General features: G+C 36.3%; 1 protein-coding gene across 1 annotated transcript in view; it reads right to left on the reverse strand.

The window, feature by feature from the left end:
• SPAG17 (sperm associated antigen 17) overlaps positions 1-24,569 on the reverse strand; it is a 221,521-nt gene that overhangs the window by 110,915 nt on the left and 86,037 nt on the right. Inside the window, exons 14-18 of the mRNA XM_060120028.1 lie at positions 23,118-23,345; positions 22,804-23,022; positions 15,537-15,598; positions 14,863-14,976; positions 7,366-7,520 (exon numbers count right to left, since the gene is read on the reverse strand). Of these exons, the coding sequence (XP_059976011.1) occupies positions 7,366-7,520; positions 14,863-14,976; positions 15,537-15,598; positions 22,804-23,022; positions 23,118-23,345 (778 nt within the window). The remainder of the gene's footprint in view (positions 1-7,365; positions 7,521-14,862; positions 14,977-15,536; positions 15,599-22,803; positions 23,023-23,117; positions 23,346-24,569) is intronic.

A 24,569-nucleotide genomic window follows, 5' to 3' on the forward strand; every position in this document is an offset into this window, starting at 1 on the left:
TAGGAACTCTGGTCGGAAGAGCCGGGTGCAAGGCCTCTGCATGTGGCCCCATGTGAGCAAGGGAAACCCGACTAAGCACAAAGGGAAAAAAAGCCATCTCAGAGCTGTGACTGTTTTCAAGGCTATTGTTTTTCTCTGTGGAACACTACCTTTGGGGCAAAACAAGGAAGAAGCAGGTGATTCTAATGTGCAGCATAGAAGGAGAGACACTGCCGGCCAGCATCTCCAACTCTGAAGGCACTCCAGCCATGTGGCGCACAGGGTCTTGGTGCTCCGGCCAGGTGTCAGGCCTGACCCTCTGAGGTATGAGAGCCAAGTTCAGGACATTGGTCCACCAGAGGCCTCCTAGCCCCACATAATACCAATCAGCGAGAGCTCTCCCAGAGATCTCCATCTCAATGCTAAGACCCAGCTCCAATCAATGACCAGCAAACTCCAGTGTTGGACATCCCATGCCAAACAACTAGCAAGATGGGAACACAACCCCACCCATTAGCAGAGATGTCTCCTAAAATCATACTGAGTTCACAGACACCCCAAAACACACCACCAGATGTGGTCCTGCCCACCAAAAAGACAAGATTCAACTTCATCCACCAGAACACAGGCACTAGTCCCCTCCACAACGAAGCCTACACAACCCACTGAATCAACCTTAGCCACTGGAGTCAGACACTAAAAATAACAGGAACTACAAACCTGCAGCCTGCGAAAAGGAGACCCCAAACACAGTAAGTTAAGAAAAATCAGAAGACAGAGAAATACACAGCAGATGAAGGAGCAAGGTAAAAACACACCAGATCAAACAAATGAACAGTAGATAGGCAGTCTACCTGAAAAAGAATTCAGAGTAATGAGAGTAAAGATGATACAAAATCTTGGAAATAGAATGGAGAAAATACAAGAACCATTTAACAAGGACCTAGAAGAACTAAAGAGCAAACAAGCAATGATGAACACCACAATAAATGAAATCAAAATTTCTCTAGAAGGAATCAATAGCAGAATAACTGAGGCAGAAGAACAGATAAGTGACCTGGAAGATAAAAGAGTGGAAATAACTACTGCAGAGCAGAATAAAGAAAAAAGAATGAAAAGAATGGAGGACATTCTTAGAGACATCTGGACAACATTAAATGCACCAACATTCAAATTACAGGGGTCCCAGAAGAGGAAAAAGAAAGGGACTGAGAAAATATTTGAAGAGACCATAGTTAAAAACTTCCCTAATATGGTCAATCAAGTTCAGGAAGTGCAGAGAGTCCCATACAGGATAAATACAAGGAGAAACATGCCAAGACACATATTAATCAAACGATCAAAAATTAAATAAAAAGAAAAAATATTAAAAGCAGCAAGGGAAAAACAACAAATAACATACAAAGGAATCCCCATAAGGTTAAGAGTTGATCTTACAGCAGAAACTCTGCAAGTCAGAAGGGAGTGGCAGGACATATTTAAAGTGATGAAAGGGAAAAACCAACAACCAAGATGACTCTACCCAGCAAGGATCTCATTCAGATGGCACAGAGAAATTAAAACCTTTTCAGACAAGCAAAACCTAAGAGAATTCAGCACCACCAAACCAGCTTTACAACAAATGCTGAAGGAACTTCTCTAGGCGGGAAACACAAGAGAAGGAAAAGTCCTACATGAGCAAAACAAAACAAATACGAAAATGGTAATAGGAACATACATATTGATAATTACCTTAAATGTAAATGGATTAAATGTGCCAACCAAAAGACACAGACTGGCTGAATGGATACAAAAACAAGACCTGTATATATGCTGCCTACAAGAGACCCACTTCAGACTTAAGGAAACATATAGACTGAAAGGGAGGGGATGGAAAAAGATATTCAATGCAAATGGAAATCAAAAGAAAGGTGGAGTAGCAATTCTCATGTAAGAAAAAATACATGTTAACATAAAGACTACTACAAGAGACAGAGAAGGACACTACATAATGATCAAGGGATCAATCCAAGAAGAAGATATAACAATTGTAAATATTTATGCACCCAACATAGCAGCACCTCAATACATAAGGCAAATGCTAACAGCCATAAAAGAGGAATTCGACAGTAGCACAAACATAGTAGGGGACTTTAACACTCCACTTTCACCAATGGACAGATCAACCAAAATGAAAATAAATAAGGAAACACAAGCTTTAAATGACACCTTAAACAAGATGGACTTAATTGACATTTATAGGACATTGCACCCAAAAACATCAGAACACGCTTTCTTCTCAAGAGTTCATGGAGCATTCTCCAGGATAGATCATATCTTGGGTCACAAGTCAAGCCTTGGTAAATTTATGAAAACTGAAATCGTATCACGTATCTTTTCCGACCACAACGCTATGAGACTAGATATCAATTACAGGAAAAAAATGTAAAAAATACAAACACATGGAGGCTAAATAAAATAAGCAGGAGATCACTGAAGAAATCAAAGATGAAATAAAAAAATACCTAGAAACAAAGGACAATGAAAACATCATGTCCCAAAACCTACGGAATGCAGCAAAAGCAGTTATAAGAGGGAAGTTTATAGCAATACAATCCTACCTCAAGAAACAAGAAACACCTCAAATAAACAACCTAAACTTACACGTAAAGTAATTAGAGATAGAAGAACAAAAATCCCTAAACTTAGCAGAAGGAAAGAAATCATAAAAATCAGATCAGAAATAAATGAAAAAGAAATGAAGGAAACAATAGCAAAGATCAATAAAACTAAAAGCTGGTTCTTTGAGAAGATAAACAAAATTGATAAACCATTAGCCAGACTCATTAAGAAAAAGAGGAAGAAGACTCAAATCAACAGAATTAGAAATGAAAAAGGAGAAGTAACAATTGACACTGTAGAAATACAAAGGATCATGAGAGATTACTACAAGCACCTATATGGCAATGAAATGGACAACCTGGAAGAAATGGACCAATTCTTAGAAAAGCAAAACCTTCTGAGACTGAACCAGGAAGAAATAGAAAATATAAACAGACCGATCACAAGCACTGAAATTGAAACTGTGATTAAAAATCTTCCAACAAACAAAAGCCCAGGACCAGATGGCTTCGCAGGCGAATTCTATCAAATATTTACAGAAGAGCTAACACCTATCCCTCTCCAATTCTTCCAAAATATAGCAGAGGGAGGAGCACTCCCTAACTCATTCTACAAGACCACCATCACCCTGATACCAAAACCAGACAAAGATGTTACAAAAAAAAAAAAAAAGAAAACTACAGGCTAATATCACTGTTGAACATAGATGCAAAAATCCTCAACAAAATACTAGCAAACAGAATCCAGCAGCACATTAAAAGGATCATACATGATGACCAAGTGGGGTTTACCCCAGGAATGCAAGGATTCTTTAATATATGCAAATCAATCAATGCGATACACCATATTAACAAATTGAAAGATGAAAACCATATGATAATCTCAATAGATGCAGAAAAAGCTTTCGACAAAATTCAACACCCATTTATGATTAAAACTCTCCAGAAAGTAGTCATAGAGGGAACTTACATCAACATAATAAGGGCCATATATGACAAACCCACAGCCAACATCATTCTCAATGGTAAAAAACTGAAACCATTTCCACTAAGATTAGGAACAAGGTTTCTCACTCTCACCACTATTATTCATAGTTTGGAAGTTTTAGCCACAGCAATCAGAGAAGAAAATGAAATAAAAGGAATCCAAATTGGAAAAGAAGAAGTAAAGCTGTCACTGTTTGCAGAGGACATGATACTATACATACAGCATCCTAAAGATGCTACCAGAAAACTACTAGAGCTAATCAAAGAATATGGTAAAGTAGCAGGGTACAAAATTAATGCACAGAAATCTCATGCATTCCTATACACTAATGATGAAAAATGTGAAAGAGAAATTAAGGAAATGCTCCCATGTACCACTGCAACAAAAAGAACAAAATACCTAGGAATAAACCTACTTAAGGGGACAAAAGACCTATAGCAGAAAACTATAAGACACTGATGAAAGAAAGTAAAGATGATACAAACAGATGGAGAGATATACCATGTTCTTGGATTGTAAGAATCAACATTGTGAAAATGACTATACTACCCAAAGCAATCTACAGAGTCAATGCAATCCCTATCAAACTATCACTGGCATTTTTCACAGAACTAGAAGAAAAAATATCACAATTTGCTTGAAGACACAAAAGACCCTGAATAGCCAAAGCAATCTTGGAATGTAAAATGGAGCTGGAGGAAACAGGCTCCCAGACTTCAGGCTGTACTACAAGGCTGCAGTAATCAAGACAGTATGGTACTGGCACAAAAACAAATATAGATCAGTGGAACAGGCTAGAAAGCCCAGAGAGAAACCCATGCACATACAGTCACCTTATGTTTGTTAAAGAGGCAAGAATATACAATGAAGAAAAGACAGCCTATTCAATAAGTGGTGCTGGGAAAACTGGACAGCTACATGTAAAAGAATGAAATTAGAACACTTGCTAACACTATACACAAAAGCCAACTCAAAATGGATTAAAGACCTAAATGTCAGGCCAGACACTATCAAACTCTTAGAGGAAAACATAGGCAGAACACTCTATGACATCACTCACAGCAAGATCCTTTTTGACCCACCTCCTAGAGAAATGGAACTAAAAACAAAAATAAACAAATGGGACCTAATGAAACTTAAAAGCTTTTGCACAGCAAAGGAAACCAGAAACAAGATGAAAAGAGAATCCTCAGAATGGGAGAAAATATTTGCAAATGAAGCAACTAACAGAGGATTCATCTCCAAAATTTACAAGCAGCCCATGCAGCTCAATATCAAAAAAACAAACAACCCAATCCAAAAATGGACAGAAGACCTAAATAGACATTTCTCCATAGAAGATATACAGATTGCCAACCAACACATGAAAAGATGCTCAGCATCACTAATCATCAGAGAAATGAAAATCAAAACTACAATGAGGTATCACATTATACCAGTCAGAACGGCCATCATCAAAAAATCTACAAGCAGTAAATGCTGGAGAGGGTTTGGAGTAAAGGGAACCCTCTGGCATTGTTGGTGGGAATGTAAATTGATACAGCCACTATGGAGAACAGTATGGAGATTCCTTAAAAAACTAAAAATAGAACTACCATATGATCCAGCAATCCCACTAGTGGGCATATACCCTGAGAAAACCATAATTCAAAAAGAGTCATGTACCACAATGTTCATTGCAGCACTATTTACAATAGCCAGGACATGGAAGCAACCTAAGTGTCCATCGAGAGCTGAATGGAAAAAGAAGATGTGGCACATATATACAATGGAATATTACTCAGCCATAAAAAGAAATGAAACTGAGTTATTTGTAGTGAGGTGGATGGACCTAGAGTCAGTCATACAGAGTGAAGTAAGTCAGAAAGAGAAAAACAAATACCATATGCTAACACATATATATGGAATCTAAAAAAATAAAGAGGTTCTGAAGAACCTAGGGGCAGGACAGGAATAAAGATGCAGATGTAGAGAAAGGACCTGAGGACACAGGGAGGGGGAAGGGTCAGCTGAGACGAAGTGAGAGAGTGGCATTGACATATATACACTACCAAATGTAAAATAGATAGCTACTGGGAAGCAGTTGCATAGCACAGGGAGATCAGCTCGGTGTTTTGTGACCACCTAGAGGGGTGGGGTAGGGAGTGTGGAAGGGAGATGCAAAAGGGAGGAGATATGGGGATATATATATATATATATATATATATATATATATATGTATATATATGTATGTATAGCTGATTCACTTTGTTATAAAGCAGAAACTAACACACCATTGTAAAGCAATGATACTCCAATAAAGGTGTTAAAGTAAGTAAGTAAATAAATAAATAAATAAGTAGAAAACCCAAAGAGTCTAATAACCATGACAGAATTTGTATCAGTAATTAAACATCATCCCAGGTCCAGATGTTCTTATTTGGAAGTTTTACCACATGCCAAAGGAACATATATATTAGTCTTGCACAAACTCATTCAGAAAATCAAAAAATAGAAATGAAAAAGGAGAACACCCGCCCATTAATTTACGAGGCTAATAAAATCCCAACATGAAAGCCAGACAAGAATGTTTAAAGAAAGGAAAATTATAGCTGAGTCTTAACCCATGAATACAGATCCAAATATTGTAAATAACCTATTAGCAAACCTAATGCAGTAATTTATTAAAAAAGATAACATAATGGACAAATTGGATTTTCACAGGAATAAGGTTGAACACTAGGATATCTATTAATAAAATTTAGCACTTTAATGAATAAAAAAGAACACTTAAATTGATGTAGAAAAATCATTTGATATGATTTAATGGTCACTTATGATTAAGAACTCAGAACAAACTAGTAACAGGAGACACTTTTCTAACCTAATAAGGAGTATTTACATAAACCCTACCGCAGAAAAACAAAAGCAAAACATACTTATTAGATGAATATTCAAAACCTAGAGCAAGACAAGGATGTTCTCAAAATTGTGTTGGAAGTACTAATCAGCAAAGAAATGAAAAGTATAATTACTGGAATGAGAAACAAAACAAAGAAAAGCACAGTTTAAGATATTAGCTTGGTACATCTGTTGTATGCCTTAATTTTGAAAAATCATCTCATGACTTTAAAATGTGTGTTCCCATGTATGCATATATGTATGCACACAACCTATTTCCCCAGTTATTTATTCTATAGGACCATGTTCATCCTCTCTATCTTTCTGTATCCCTTAGGACTAAAACAATTCTATACAAATAACAAATACTGAATATACATTAACCAGTATTGAAAAATAATGAAAAGTCCTCATTATTAATAAGAAGAGAAAGCAAAATTTTAAGTTAGCAATGGAATAAGGATCTGGGAAGAAAAAAAAATCGCTAATTCCTAGAGGCCTCATTTTGCTGGGAACCTGACTGCATGTGCCACTCAGCTGCCCTACTTTTGAGTCTTCCCTAGATCAAGTGGAGTTATCACAAACCAGCATGCGGAATGTCATGTTTTGTAGTTCCTACTTTAAATCTTTCAGAGGCTGTTTTATTGGAGCCTAAATGAATCAAATGTAATTTAATAATATCCCCACTAGATTCAATGGGATAGGGAATGACATCTGTCTTCCTCCGGGAGATAGTTTCAATGCCTATCACAGTGCCTGGCACACACATTCAACTTGGTGAGTTGAATTGAATCTATAGTATCACACAAATGTTTTTATCAAGTTTAACCACCCAGCTTAGGCTATAAGAACTAAAAACTAGGTAACTAGCAAACTAAGCTAAGACAACTAACTAACCAAACTATCTAGGTTGGTTACCTGAATCCAACATTAGAGTGAAGAGCAATGTTCCAATGTTCACAGTGCAGACGTTGCAAATTCATTGGATTATGAAAGACCAACAGTAAAGAGTTATCTTGGGTGTGGTAATAAGAATCAATACACCTGTATTGCTGATTGGCTTCTTGAAGAACCTGAAAATCAAAACAAATCCATTGTTGTGTCTTTTATTCCCAAGAGAAGGGTCTCCTGCTAGGGCATTTCTCTGTCTCCTTCTTTTTCTCCACTTATCTCCATGATGTTAGTCAAGGTGACAGCATAGATGGCAGACGTTTTCAGGAGGATTTTAGCAACTTTTAAAGAAAAACAAATCCTAGGCTCCAGGCATAGAGGCATTTGCTCAAGTGTTCTTCATTAATGCTGGGAGATAATAATTAAGTCTAGGAGTTATGTATTTAACGTCTTCCATGCCTTCATATAGATCACCTCATTTTGTCATCATAAAAGCCCCAGATAAGTAGGTATGATTATTTTTTCCATTTCAAAATATTAAAAGCTGCAATTTTCAGCATCAGTTGTGGCCAAGAGGGGATAAGATACTTGTCCAAGAATATGGAGTCCCTAAGTTCTGGTGCCAGGGCTCATACCAGTCTTTTGACTCTACATGTCACATTTCACACTACACACAGTGCTCTCCACTACACCACGTTGTAGTACAGAGACATGCTGTGAGTGGTCCTCCTGATATTGTTTCTACATGACTTCTATCCCTGGCCCTTTCCAAAACATTCTATCTTCAGCATTGCAATTGCAGCCACAAACAGAGGGGCAGAGTAGGCAGCTCGCTGTCCTGTTGCCTTTTCCTTATGCCAATCAACATAAAGAAATATGTGCATAGGGAAAGCAATTAGACAGCTGTGGGTTTTTGGTTTTGTTTTCCTTGTCCATATCAATTCGGTGGCGGCAGCTTTCCGTTCTCTACCTTTCGGATGATCTGAAGGCATGGAATTGCACATTATGTCAGGAAAAGATTGTTTTACTTTTGCTTTCAATTTTACACTGGTAGCATAACTAAAATAATATATGTACTTCCCCAATCTAGTCCGCTCTATGAGTGTCTTTATGAAGTGGCATTTAAATTTTTACATTTGTTCCCTGAGAGCCAATACAAGAAAACACACATGTGGTAAATATTTTTGCATTTAAAAAATTGCTATGTGGGGTGCTATCCATTACTTTACTTTTTTGGCAAATTCCTTTCATATTTTAAGTTCAAAAAACAAATATTTTTATTTCTGATGAATGTGTATTCTTCCTTGTATTAGAGAGCTCCACAATCTTTGTGTTTTCACATTTACTTTGACTGCTGGGGTAGACATCTATTAAGTATGTTTTTGTTTTTGTTTTTTTGCTGTAGGGTTTATGTAACCTAATACTCCTCATTAGGTTAGAAAAGTTCCTCCTGTTACTAGTTTGCTCTGAGTTCTTAATCATTAGTGACTATTAAATCATATCAAATGATTTTTCTGCATCAATTTAGGTGTTCTTTTTTATTCTTTAATCTGTTAAAGTGCTAAATTTTATTAATAGATATTCTAGTGTTCAACCTTACATTCCTGTGAAAATTCAAATTGCACATTATGTTTTCTTTTTTTTCAATAAATTACTGCATTTGGTTTGCTAATAGCACTAAGTTTTTCAGAGCTGTAGTTGTTCTTAATATTTGATAAGCTTTCATACAATGTATTTCCTGTCCTTTGTAAAAACTTGGCCACAGCACTGTAAATCAACTATACTCCAATAAAATAAATTTTAAAAACTTGGGTTTTACTTATTATTCTGCATTAATATTGTTGTTCTCATTAACTACTTTTTCATTAAAAATGAAGACCTAATATATGCCAGGCACCATGTAGGTTCTAGAAGAACAAAATGAACAAGATAGGTAAGATTTTTCTCCAAAATCTGATTAAGATTTTTATAGAGAATTCGGGAGTTCAGAGATGTGTGTCTAAGAAGATGAAATTGATGGAACATCTGATATGGACAGAAGGGATTGGCGTGGAGCAGGCTGATGACTAGGAGGATATTACAGTAGATGGAGAGGATGGTACTTGAATTAAAGTAGCAGCAGTGGAGATGGTGAAGAGCTTGAAGATATATTTTGAGGTTATACCCTCAAAACTTGATGGATCAGACATGCAGGACAAAGGAACAGCTGAAGTAAGGAATGACTCTTAGCCTTTTGGCTTGATGGTGACATTTTCTGAGATGGATGAGGGGAGAAACATGCTTAGGTGGGAAAATTATCTGCTTCATATGGGACACTAAATATTTAAGAGGCCTATCAGAAATTCAAGTGGAATTTAGAGGTAGGTACACTAATGTGGAGCTCAAGATAGAGATAATTTGGAAGATAAAATTTTATGAGTCATTAGGGTTAGACATATATAATAGATGAAATCATTAAAAGAATATTTACAGAAGAAAGAAGACAATTCAGGACTGAGACTTGAGGCACTTCAATATTTAGATATTATGTGGAGGAGAAGTATTCGACAAAATTCCAAATGGAGCACTGAGGAGGAATCCAGTATGGTGTCTTGGAAACCAAGAGCGAAGAGTGTTTCATAGGGAATTGATCAGCTTTGTGATGAAAATGTCAAGGAAGATGAACAGAGATAAGCATTCATTTAGGTTTGGCAGGACAATTATGTGTGACCTTGAAAAGTGAAGCTTCATGGAGTGGGAAGGACAGAGCTAAATCGAAATAGTCTGAAGTGAACTTCCAGTTAAAAATGGAAGATTAAACACATGTACTCCCTAACCCCTCAGTAAAGGAACTGTAAAAATTTTGAGTTTTAATAGCAAAAAGTTGAAGGCCACAGAAGAGGAGACAAAAGCAACAGCATTTTAGAAGCTAGAAAGCAGAAGGACAAGTGGTAACAGATTTAGCAGAACATGGAAAGCCAAATCCTAAGAGTAGTTTTAAGAGAGACCAGACGGAACTTTGTGTGCAGAAATACAGAAAGGCTCAAGAAATGGCAGAGTGAGGTACCTCTGAAAGTGGAGTCAATGTGGCATTGAAAATAGGAAGTCTTTTAAGAAGCCTCAACAGTCCTGAGCAGCCGGGGGACTGTCCATCTCCCACCTCAGCAGAAGGGAGGATTATTACCAACAGAAGGTGATCCTGTGGATTCTAAGAAGAGGGACCCTAGGCACCACTGAAGGAGACTTATACCACAGAAGAAAGAGAATTCTGTAAAAGTCTAAATTGGCATGGTCCAAGAGAAATATAAGGTAAGCCACTAATGTAAGCCATGTGTGTAATATAAAATTTTATAGTAGCCATATTTTAAAAGTTAAAAAAGGTAAAATTATAACTGTATATTTTATTTAACCTAATATGTCAAAAATATATTATCATTTCAATATGTAATCAATGTAAAAATTGCTAATGAAATGTATCACCTTTTTTTTCAACTAAATCCTTGAAATCTGGTGTGCATAGCGTTTATATAGCTATACTTATGTAGTGTATAGCCTACTTATAGCCCATCTCACTTTAACTCGCAACATTTCAAGTACTCAGAAGCTATATGTGACTAGTGGTTACCACATTGGACAACGCAGATCTGGAGGCTGAGTGGGAAGACACCTTAAACTCTTTCCCTCTATCACTCAGCTCTTAAAACCCTGACTGGTAAGTTATATCTTGAAGACAGGAGATTAGATTTTTCTTTTTTTCCTGGAGACTCTAAATGGCCCAAGAGTACAGAACTAATACATTAACACTGATGGGTCTCCCAAGAAAACCCCCCAGCCAAATTACCCAACAACGAAGTCCAGTTATTGACAACTTCCCTCTACCCTTACCTCAGGTAGCACTTCCTATCATATTTTTAGTGTCTCATTATTAATATGAACAAAGAGGCAAATACCACTAGATATTATTCTCCAATATGAAAAATGAAGATCTCCCCTCCTCTCCCCCAAAAAACAAAAAGTTAAAAAATACTTTTGAGGAAAAGAGATAATGCAGGGAGAAGACACTATGACTTCAAAGGACTTTAATATCCTCATAGAGATAAGAGAAGATATGGTACCAGGGAATGTGAACAGTGTGCTCTATAAAGGTAATTTTTAATTATAAATAGAACTTTCGGAAATTAACATTATAACAATAGACACAGAAGACGCAATAGAAAAATTGAATGAAAGCAGAGCCATATTTCCAGAATAAGAAGAAAAGGTGTTGTAAACTAGGAGGGAAAAGGTAAAGAAACTGGAAGTTCAGTCCAGGAAGTCCAACACCAGAATAATAGGAGTTTCAGGAAGAAAGACTAAAGAAAACAGAGGGGAGATGATTATTAGAGTGATGATTGTATAACACTTCCCAGAATATAAAGACAGGAGTCTCTGGATTATACTGGGCTCCCCAGTACAATATGAGGAATAGAACCACATACCAAGGCACATCAACAGGAAATCTAGAACACTGGAACAAAGAGAAAATCTTAAAAACCTTACAGAGAGAAGAAAAAAAAAACAGACTCAAGTGATCAGGAATCAGAATTTCCTTCTTTTTTCTCAAGGACAATCTGGAAAGCTAAAAGACTATTGAGGAATGCCTTCAAAATGTCAAAGGAAAATACTTTTTAACTTAGCATTTTATATAAAACCAAACTGGCAGTCAAATGTAAGGATAGAATTAAGATACTTTCAAACATCCAGTGCCTCAAAAATTTATGGAAGCAACTTGAAGAGACGGTCCCCTACAAAAAGAGAGTAACCCAAGAGAGAGGACAACATGGGATTCAGAGGACAGAGTATCTAACTGGAAATAGAGGCAAAGGATGTGGCCATGATAGTGAAGGGAGATCGTGGGATCACAGCTATGCAGCAGGCTTTCTCTGAAAATTGGTAGAATTTTCTTTGCTGCTTTGTAGCTTCTGGCAGTGGCCATCAATCCTTGGTGTATTTTGGCTTGCATCTGCATCATTCTAATCTCCACCTCTCTGGTCACAAAATATTCTCCCTGTGTGTCTTTGTCTTTACTTGGTATTTTCTTCTTCTTACAAGGACATCAGTCATATTTGATTAGAGCTCACCATAATGCTCTCATCCTAACTTGATTACATCTTTTAGACACCCTAATTCCAAATAAGGTAACACTTTTAGGTCCTGGTGTAAGGATTCTAAAAAATCTTTTCAGGGACACTGTTCAACACATAACAATCCACACTGTGGCCTCTCAAATTCATATCCTCCCGATATGTAAAATATATTCACCCAATCCCAATATCCCTCAAAGTTTTAACCCTTTCCAGCATCAACTCTAAGGCCCAAATTTTACCTAAATATCTTCTAAATCAGTTATAGGTGAGACTCAGTTCCTGGTCCCTCCTTGGGCAAAATTCCTATTCATTTGTGACCCTGTGAACCCAGAAGACAAGTAGAGGGCAAGCAGAGGTTGAGAGCACACAGGAAAGGCATTGCTTAGACAACAAAATTGATAGAATACCTGTTAGGTCTGAATGTATTGAGAGGAGATTTACTCTTTGGTAGAGAATTTGGGGGGTAGTAATGATAAATGCATAACAAACTAAACAAATGAAAAGGAAATGTAATCATAGAATACTATACAGTTCAGTTGTGAATAGTTTTTATATAATTGAAATAAGGTAAATCTTGAAATCTAACCAAAAATTATGATATAGTTGACAGTGTTGGAGAATGGCAAGGAGAAATGCTGCTATGAGTGTAGGAGCGTATGAGTGAACGTATGTGCACGTGTGTGTGTGTATGTGTCTGAGTGTGTGTTATATGGGGGGTGGGCGAGCTATTTTCTCAAGAAGGAGTTAATTGATGATGATGCCCCAAACTAAAACTAAGACTAAATATTCTAGTTATTTAGAGACAATTAAGTAACAAAAGAAACAGGTAAATACCTTGAAGATGTTTACCTCTGGGAATTTTGGCATGGGAGTGGGAGGGAGCTGCTATTTTTCATAAGGCTCTTTATACATTTTTTTGGCTTTAAAAATATGTGGATGACTATGGAGAACAGTATGGAGGTTCCTTAAAAAACTAAAAATAGAACTACCATACGATCCAGCAATCCCACTACTGGGCATATACCCTGAGAAAACTATAATTCAAAAAGAGTCATGTACCACAATGTTCATTGCAGCACTATTTACAATAGCCAGGACATGGAAGCAACCTAAGTGTCCATCGAGAGCTGAATGGAAAAAGAAGATGTGGCACATATATACAATGGAATATTACTCAGCCATAAAAAGAAATGAAACTGAGTTATTTGTAGTGAGGTGGATGGACCTAGAGTCTGTCATACAGAGTGAAGTAAGTCAGAAAGAGAAAACAAATACTGTATGCTAACACATATATATGGAATCTAAAAAAAAAAAAAAGGTTCTGAAGAACCTAGGGGCAGGACAGGAATAAAGACACAGACATAGAGAATGGATTTGAGGACATGGGGAGGGGTAAGGGTAAGCTGGGACGACGTGAGAGAGTGGTGTGGACATATATACACTACCAAATGTAAAACAGATAGCTAGTGGGAAGCAGCCGCATAGCACAGGGAGATCAGCTCGGTGTTTTGTGACCACCTAGAGGGGTGGGATAGGGAGGGTGGGAGGGAGGCTCAAGAGGGAGGGGATATGGGGATATATGTATATGTATAGCTAATTCACTTTGTTATAAAGCAGAAAGTAACACACCATTGTAAAGCAATTATACTCCAATAAAGATGTTTAAAAAATGTGGATGTAAAACTTTGATAAAAGCAAAATTGAAATTAAAAAGATAAAAGAGTACAGGTTTTTGCATAAAATGTAAAAGTAACAAAAAGAGTTCATTTTAGCGTTACTCATTATTTTGCATAGTGGTTAAGGGCACAAGTTCTGGGGCTGGATTTCTTTGGTTTATATCTTGCTTCTCTCACTCATCAGCCATGTGACCTTGGACAAAAGTTACTGTTGGTCAAGGTGCCTCAGTTTCCTACTATTTAAATAGTTTCTACTTCACAGGATTATTGAAGAGATTAATTAAGCTAATAATACATATTAATCATTGACTAGCATATGGTAAGTACTCAGTAAATGTTAGCTATCACAGCTTCCATTGACCTGTTAATTGTATCAGAAAATACTTTGAAATGTGAAAACTGAAGAGAATTGACAGGCAATATGGGGAAAAATAAGGTTGCTTCCCAATGTCTTACTTTTATTACTATGTTTTTTTTTTTTTAAAAAAAGTGCAACAGTCATGCATATATATATTTTTTTCCTTAAAAGACTTTATAAAAAACATCTTTTTAGAAAGTATATTTTAAACTATTTTGGGTATGCAAAGCTCAATCTGGGATTAAACTCACTTTATAGGTGAAGTAAATGGGAGTATTGATCTGAACTAGATCTGAGAGTGACCTAGAAGTGAACTGTTCTAAATCACACCATGCCTCTCCAGACCCATCTGACCATCTTCCAGAGACTCACAGACCATTAATACCTGAAGCAGAACTTCTGGCTTAAAATGTTCAGTAAAACTCCAGTCCATTAGATTGCGTTGCTGCATTTTCTTTATGTCCTGTAACTCTGCTTCCACAGTCATCTTCTTGGGTTTCTAAAAAATCATAGGAATCCAATTTCAGCCTTAATTTGTTTAAGTCCAAATGGAGCCCTCTTGGACTCCATCAACTAACCAGCATGTACTCCATCTAATTGGGGAAATCTGCATATGTATAAATCCATATGGCAACACTTTAAGAGAACTGCTGCCAGAAAGAGTATGCCTTTGACTTTTTTTTCATGGGCAACATAATCTAAATATTTTTATTGTTAGGTTATACTCTTCTGAGTCCTGTTAGCAATTATAGGCAGGTTTTCTGAACTCACTTCAAGACAGCATTAGTTCTACATGGCTGTATGGTCAGCAGGTGTTCGTGACGTTGCCAAGCCACACTGTCTAGAGAGGAGCATGGAGCCTGGAAGTTTTGCTTGAGCGGCTGGTGAAATTAACTCCTTTCTCTCCAGTTGGAGCTGGTCAGGGGATGTCTGAATAATCCCTTCTCCTCTAGCATCAACATTCTCCTGCTAAGCTTCTCTCTCTCTCCTTTTTTTAAGTTCATGGTTTTCTCAGATCATCTTACTCGCATCTACACATTTAGAATAATAATTTCCTACCTTTTCAAGAGGATCAGCATTTGTGACCGCTTTATCTTTGATCTCGTTCTTCATGGTCTGCTCTGTAAATCAAACACACCAACATCCAGTTGTGTTTGGGCTTTGTTCTCGTTTTAGTCAACGCTGTGCATTTTTGTTGCCATATGATCTAGGTTTCTGTGCTGAAAAGGTAATTCCTAAAAGAAATGTTTCATGCCTCCAAAACGGTGTCTGTGTCAATAATTCTAAATCAGTGTCTACCTAGAAAAATTATGCTAAGTCCTTTGAAAAGAACCCAGCTTCCTATACAATACATTCCGAAATCATGTTAGATAGTCTGCCTTCAGACTGTATGGTTCATTTCTAACAATGTACCTTTACCTTACAAGCTGCAAATATTTACTGACTAAACTATGTCAACTGCTCACTACACACTGTTGTGTCTTGTCATGCTGGCAACTATCACAAAGGCTTTTCAAACTTCTTGGTCATATCTTATGGGTGACAAACTAGGACAGGGGCAGGGGATATATGGAAAGGATAACTACCAGATAAAGGCAACTCCTACCAGAAAAAATAATACTATACACCATCCTGTAAAGCTCTTTTTCCATTCATTAATTGTTTATTAATTTTAAACCCATTTAATGGGCATCTGCAGATTTATAGAGTTTTAAAAAGTTAATTAAATGAATAAAATGAATTGGAAGCTGGACTCCACTGCCCTATACCATGGACCAATGTGAGTCATGCACATTAGTTCTCCGTGTGACCAAACAGTAGATTTATATGGTAATTGGGATTGTGATATCCTTCTTGAGTACCGAGCAAACAGCCATATAAATGGACAGAGAGGAAACAGAATCATGCTGTTGATTTCTGAATCACCATGCTTCAGTAATTATTAAAGTTAACAAATGTTACATAGAAGAGTTCCATAATATATGTTTCACATGGATAGACATCTTTACTGTGAATGTCTCAGAGTTTGTAATATGCTCTTGTGACTGTGAATCTCTAACAAAGAAATGAATAAAGTACATAGCATTTTCCAAATTTGACCAGAGTAATAGAGTAAGGGTATGAATCCTGTAACATACCTGTCATGCTGCTGAATAACAGCCAGCCAGACTTTTTATCACCCTTAGAATAATAGCAAATTAATCCCTACAAAGTCATATATGAAATGGCTCCAGCTTAACTCTCCAATCACATCTCCTTCCACTCTCCCTTGCTCATTCCACACCAGACTCACTGGCTTGCTTGTTGTGTCTTGAAGTTTTTGAACTTGCTTTTCTCTGTCTGGCATGCTTTGCCTTAGACAGTCATCTGTTTCAAACCCTTACTTCATTCATATTGCTGCTCAAATGTCACCTCCTCAAGAGCCTTCTGCTTCTTATCCTGCTTTATTTTTGATCATGGTATTTATCAGTGCCTAATAATATTTGTTTATGTCTGTCTCCCCATAACAAATATGAATTCCTGGAGAATAAGAACTTTATCTTATTTTCCCTAACTGTATTCTGAGCAACCAACACATGCTAGGAACTCAGTAAATATATATATTTTTTGATTGAATGAGAGAAATCTATACCATATACTGAAATTGGAAATAAATACAGAGCAATATAGAGAGAGCAGAAATGTGGAGGAAATCCTACAACAAAAGCTTATTTGGGGGTAAGCATAAGATTTAAGTTTTCATTCTGTGGCAAAGAGAACCATATCTGGGCTTCTAGAGGGAGTAGTTAATTATGTCTAAGCAGGATAGGCCAATGTTTTCCTTGCTTTTAGGAGCATAGCTACTTATATTTTTGCTACTAGTTCCATCTTGCCTTGGGCTGATGAGGGTGACAGCATGAATGTTCCATTTTGATTTAGAAGAAAACTATAAAGACAATTCAGTATTTATATAAATACAGCCACTCAAGAGAAAACTCAGGCCAACTATAACTCTAAATAGACCATGATGTCCCATGTGTCCTTGAAGCAATTGATATGAAATCTGTGGAATAAAAATTATTCTATTCTGTGGGCTGCCAGATTTCCGGGAGATTTGATATTCCCTCTTGTGTCTAAGGATCCAGCAGAAAAAAGTCTCCAGTTTAAAAAATATGTTCTAAAAATTTGTGCACCAGTTATTTTGTCAAAGGAAAGAACATTCTAAGACTAATCTGAACTCTCTAATAGTAAAGCAAGAGTCATTTTTTCTTTCTTCCTGATTTCTCCCTTCAACCGCATAATCCCTTGACAGTGTGATTCAGTAGTTTTTGACACATCTGGAAATGGATGCATTCTCATCCCTTTGAAAAACAACTTTCCTAATCTGTTTTACTTTAGAGATAACAAGATCCCTCTGCAAAGCAGTTACTTTATTAAAAAAACACCCAACAAGCATAAAGGGCACATCTAAACCTATAGCCTCACAGTTATCAACTCTCAGGTTTTTCATAAATATCCAATAGGCCCTGTCAAGTTCAAAAACAGTCTCAGATGGATGTTTGGTTGAGAAAAGCACAAATACTCAGCCCTTCATGTCCAGGAACAGGCTTTTATATATATCTGATGCTAAGATGGTTGTGCAGGAAATACATGAACAATTTCTGCTTTGTTTAAAGAGATCTAAAGTCGATGCTTAAGAAATGTGACTCAGGGTTAGGGGAAAAAGCAAAAAAAAAAAAAAAAAAAAAAAAAAAAAGAAAAGGATTAGCAACAACAACAAAAAATTCCCTTACATATAACAGCCGCAGTGAGGAACCAACGCTCAGCTGCCCTCCCCCACTCAAATGTAACAGTTTCTTGATGTAGACCAGCCTATACCCTGTAGAATCCCTTACAGGCCAACCCTTACAGGGTTCGGCTCTCACAATTGCTCAGCCTCCAGGATTCATTGTCCATCACAGCATTTTCAGCCTTGATGATTTAGGGAGTTGCTATAAACATTTACTTTGCACCAGGATCCAGAACACCAACTTATGTGGTTTGACCACCAGGTGGCAAAAGTTGCCTGAGAAAAAACTATACACCAACTGCTCTAAAAAAAAAAAAAAAAAATTAAAAAATTAAAAAAGCAAAATAAAACAAACAAAAAAAAAACCCTCAGGCCTTATATCTCTCCTGGCTTATTCTGGCTCTACATTAACTCAAAATGACTTCTTTGGAACTTCCTTGGTGGTCTGGTGGCTAAGACTCTGCACTCCCAGTGCAGAGGGCCCAGGTTCGATCCCTGGTCAGGAAACTAGATCCCACATGCTGCAACTACGAGTTCACATGCCCCAACTAAAGATCTTGCATGCCACAAGGAAGATCATGGATGTCGCAAGGAAGATCCTGCATGCCACAACTAAGACCAGGTGCAGCCAAGTAAATAAATAAATAAAGTATTTAAAAGAAAAAATGACTTCTTTGCTATACATGTACATTCCCATAGGATTCACTAATACCATAACATCTCAGGCTAACTTATTTGGCTTAATTTTTTGTGAGCTAGGCTAATAGGTAAGGGTATTTAGAACAGAGAAATAGGGAACCAGTCCTAATGGTAAGGAACCAGCCCTAATGGTAAGGAACCAGCCCTAGGAAGACCCAAAGGCAACAAAATCAGGTTAAGTATTGCCAAGAAGAAGAGACTATGAATATGGCTAAACTATCAGATGCATTGCAAGTAATTTCTGGAACTGAGGAAGCCACAAGACACAGTGGAGGAAGCATTGATTTGGAGTTAGATAGCCCTCTTTGGAATCCTGACTTCCTGCTTGTATGTGGTTGAAAAAGTTACTTAACCACTCTGAGTCTTTGTTTCCTTGTCTTCAGAATTAGGCTAATAGTAACTTCCTCATGGGCTTGATGTTTATATAAAGTATTAATTAATATATGTAAAATAGCACAGTGATTGGAATATAGCAGGCAATATTAAATAAATGTTATCTCCCTCCCTCCTTTGTCCTCCTCATCCTCACTTATCTGCTCTGCTAACAGGCAAGGATATTTTCCCTAATTCCACTCCATTGATGACTTCCTCTTCTACACTCATTTAAGTAAATGAAAATGGTAAGATGACCATTTAGTCAATACTGACTTAACACCTATTCTTTTGTGGCACTGACCATTTTTTAATGCTTTTTAAAATTATGAAATACAACAATACAGAAAAGTACAAACAACATAAATGCTTGGTATAATGAATAATGATAAAGAAAAGTCCCAGCACTCCAGACACCTTACGCATGTTCTTTCACAATCACACTTCTTTATTAAACTTTCATATTATTCCTGACTTTTTTTTGTGGATTATTTTGGGTTTTCTACATACACACTATTTACAAATAATAACAGTTTTGTTTCTTCCTTTTCAACCTTTACCATATTATCTTTTTCTTGCCTTACTGAGTTGGCTAGCATCTCCAGTGTAATCCTAAATATGAGTGTTTATAGTGGATAGCCTCCTGATCCAGGGAAATCTTTCAACTTTTCATCTTGATATATAATGTTTATTATAGTAATTTAAAAAATAACCTTTATAAGGTAGAGAACTTTTCTTTCTATTGCTAGTTTGTTAAATTGACTTCATAAATCGCTGTAGAATTTTAAGTGCTTTTTCTGCATCTATTGAGATTATATTTTTCTTACTGTGTTAATTGATAAATGATGTTGATTTTACAATGTATGTTTTTTCCTTCAATCTTGTTATAAAAACTTGTACTTGATTATTATCATTTTGTATATTGCTAGATCAGTTTGCTTATGTTTTATTCAGGATTTTGGCCTATATGTTCATGAATAACTTTGATTTATAATTTTCTTTTATTGTACTATCCTTGACAGTTTTATTGTAAGGCTGATGTTAGTTTCATCAAATGAGTGGGAGAGAATATCCCTTCTATAGTTCCTGGAATTAATTTTTGTTAAGATTAGAACTATTTCTTTTTTTGAACGTTGAATATCACTAGCCAATGACATTATTTGGGAAGATTTTAAATTATTGATTTAATTTATTTAAATAGTTACAAGACTATTCAGGTTCTCTATTTCTTCTTGAGTGAATGTTAGTAAGTTATACTCTTCTAGTAATTTGCTCATTTCATTTTTAGACTTAGTGGAATAAAGTTGTTTATATCCTTTTACTGTCTTTTAAATTTCTATAGAATTAAAAGGAAGTCCATTTCTTTATTCCTAATGACTTTTATTCCTGATACAGCTTTATTTCTAATATAGTTATTCATGCTTCTTTTTGTGATCAACGTTTTGTAAAAAATTTTCTCAATTAAAAAAATCTTTTCAAAGAACTAAACTTTTCATTTTATTTGTTCTACCTATTGCACCTATATTTTCCATAATTTCTTTGTGGTTTGAGAGCATACTCTGTAGTTTTGATCTGTGAAAATTTGTTTTAGGACTTGTTTTCTGATGTAGTATATGATTAATATTTTTAAGATAAACATACTTATGACCTCTAAGAAGCTATAGTATTAAGGAAGCCTTAATATAGGCATATGAATAATGGTAGTAAGTAGTAGGAAATGATAACTGATGCCATAAAGGAAGCATAGATTAATTATGACCATATGGAATGGTAAGGGAGGCATTTCCTGGTGAACACATGTAACAAAGCTTCATGGAGGTGCCATTCAAACCTAATAATAATCAAAAAGAGAACTCTAGTTGGAGGGTATTGTGGGGAAAAGTCACAGAGATTGAAAAGAGCAGGCTGCCTAGAGGAAATAGGGCCTAATTCTGTTTGGCTAGAGCATAGGATAAGTGAGCAAAAGGGAAAAAGTAGAAAGGGTTTGGGAAAAGTAATATGGTACTGCTGAAGAAGCATGTAAAGCAGGCCAAGAAGTTGGGTTCTATATTGCAGGTAGTAGGGAGCCACTGAAGATTATAAGCAGGGACATAACAGAAGTGTATTTTAAGTAATTAATCTGACAGTTGTGTGTAAGATAGCTCAATAAAAATTTAGCCTAATATTCTTCTATGCTTCTATACCTCCTAATATAACAATATTTATTATGCTTTATTCTAGAATGAGAGTAACTGCCTAAGCCATGAGGAGGAGGGAAGGGAAATGATATTCACTGAGCACTGATTTTGTACCAAGCTCTGCACTGGGCAGTTCATTATGTTACTGCAGGTAATTTTTAATAATTTTCGCAAATAATCACAATAGCCTTGTGAAATACTAATGATGAAAGTTTTAATTATGTTCACTGTACTACATTTATGAAGGTAAGAGTGGACTAAGAGGTTTTATGATATTTTGGGAAAAAAAGGGTTGAAATAATGAGGACTTACTCTACAAATGATAAACGCTGGAGAGGGTGTGGAGAAAAGGAACCCTCCTACACTGTTGGTGGGAATGGAAATTGGTACAACCACTATGGAGAACAGTATGGAGGTTCCTTAAAAAATGAAAAATAGAGCTACCATAGGATACAGCAGTCCCACTCCTGGGCATATACTGTATCCAGACACAACTATAATTCAAAGAGATACCGGCACTCCTATGTTCACAGCAGCACTATTTTCAATAGCCAAGATGTGGAAGCAACCTAAATGTCTATTGAAAGATGAAAGGATAAAGAAGATATGGTATACACACACACACACACACACACACACACACACACACACACACACACACACACGGGAATATTACTCAGCCATAAAAAAGAATAAAATAATGCCATTTGCAACAACATGGATGAACCTAGATCATATTAAATGAAGTAAATCAGACAGAGAAAGACAAATATCATATGATATCATTTATATGTGGAGTCTAAAAAATGATACAAATGAACTTATTTACAAAACAGAAAGAGGCTCACAGACATAGAAAACAAACTTGGGGAGGGGAGGAATAAATTAGGCGTTTGGGATCAACAGATACACACTATTATATATAAAATAGATAAACAATAAGGACCAACTGTATAGCACAGGGAACTATATTCAATATCTTGTAATAACCTATAGTGGAAAAGAATCTGAAAGAGTATATATATAACTGAATCACTTTGCTATATATCAGAAACATTGTAAATCAACTCTACTTCAATAAAAAAAAATTTTAAATAATGAGGACTTACTAACAACACTCAGTAACAAAGTTTAATTAACCAAATGATTTAGATATTAAACAGTTTTTCAACTGAAATAGGGAGGCATTTAAATAATGCATCTTGAATGTTTTTTTTTTTTGGTTTATACATTCTCTAGTAGCATCTATACACATGCACACACACACATTCAGATACACGTACACACACAGAGACACAAGTTTACTTACTCAAAGGCTCAGGTTGGAGCTGCAACTTCAAGCTGTTCTCCTGCTCTGATGGTTCTCTGTAATCAGAGTCTAAGGATTTCCTAGTATCCAGGTCAGAATACTTCATATTGTTAGTAACAGGCTGACTAGGATTGGAAGGTTCTTTGTTGATCTCATCACCTTGCATAGATGTTGACCAATTCTGATCCGGAAATAAAATTCTGTCTTTGATTCCACTATCTAGGCAGTGTAAAGAGGATCCATAAGATACAATGCTAGACAAATGGACAATCATACAATGCAAGAATACTTTTTGTTCCTTCCAGGCAGTGTACCTGTTTGCTGTCTGGTCTCTTGGGTATTCATTTTCATGATGTATTTTTGCCTTATCTGTTTAGCAAATCTGGCAGGGTTGTCCCATGGTATGTTGAACATCTCAGAATCTGTCCCATATATCATTCTAGAATGCTTCAGTTTCCCTTCTTCATCAACCTCAGAGAGTTTCAGGCTCTCAAAAGTAAACACTTTGAAGGCTCGTTCTACTTCATTCCAGCTCAAGACGTCTGTAAGAAAGTAGGACAAGTGCTGCTAGGAATGCTCTTTATTACCACATGGTACAGGGCTAAAAGAGGGACAACCAGGGAGTCAGTCCACCAAAATGACAAAGGAGTCACGCCATGATGGGTGCTGACCTGACTTTACACACGGGCTCCACAATTCTGCAACAAATACCAAAGGTAACTAATAATAAGAAAGCTGCACAATCAAGATATAATTTATTAAGATAATGCTCACAAACTGCTTCATAGCTGAATGAATATTAGGTGTCCAGATTAATTCACATGGACTTCCCGGGGTATCATATTGGTTGAATATATTTAAAACTTGTCATTTTTCATAGAGAGCAGACTTGTGGTTGCCAAGGGGGATGGGGGTAGGAGAGGGATGAACTGGTAGTTTGGGGTTAGTAGATGCAAACTATTACATATAGAATGGATAAACAACAAGGTCCTACTGTATAGCACAGGGAACTACATTCAATATCCTTGGATAAACCATAACAGAAAAGAATGTAAAAAAGAATGTATGTGTATAACTGAGCCACGTTGCTGTACAGCAGAAATTAACACAATTGTAAATCAACTATACTTCAGTAAATAAATTAAGAAAACGTCATTTTTAAGCAAAAGCACCTTTTGCTGCTGTTGTAATTTAAAACGGAGAAATCACTCACTCATGTCTAACATAGGCTGTTATGTTCAGTAGGCTTTTCTGTTCACTCAGGCTAAGAAAAGGCCTCTTTCCACCTAATGAACTGGTACAGTACTTTTCATAATTTTTCTTTAAAGGTTATCAGCCTTCAAGGGGCTATATTAACTTGTGTATTTATTCTTTTATAGCATTTATTCATGCATTCACTCACTCACCTGTTTTTGTTTTCTGTGTATTAGGGTTTGTACTGTATGTATTTTTCTTTGCCTGAGATTTAAACAAAAGATTTGGTTCTTGTACTTTAGAAGTTCAAGATAGAGAGGTGGGAGGTAGGTGTTAACAAATAACCATGGAATTCAGTGAGGGAAGGCGAAATGATAGTGACAGATCAATGAATCAGAGGTCACCTACACTTCCTCTCCAACAGAGGTGAGGGCAGCAGGAAGGCTCCTTTTGGAAAAAATACAAGGAAATTCAGAAGAGAGACAGGAAAGAGGTAAAAGTGACAGAATTAAGTTTGTTCATTCATTCATTTCACAAATATTTTTTGAGCACCTACTAGTTGCCAGTGACTT

The sequence above is a fragment of the Mesoplodon densirostris genome, chromosome 2, assembly GCF_025265405.1.
Source record: "Mesoplodon densirostris isolate mMesDen1 chromosome 2, mMesDen1 primary haplotype, whole genome shotgun sequence".
NCBI lineage: Eukaryota > Metazoa > Chordata > Mammalia > Artiodactyla > Ziphiidae > Mesoplodon > Mesoplodon densirostris.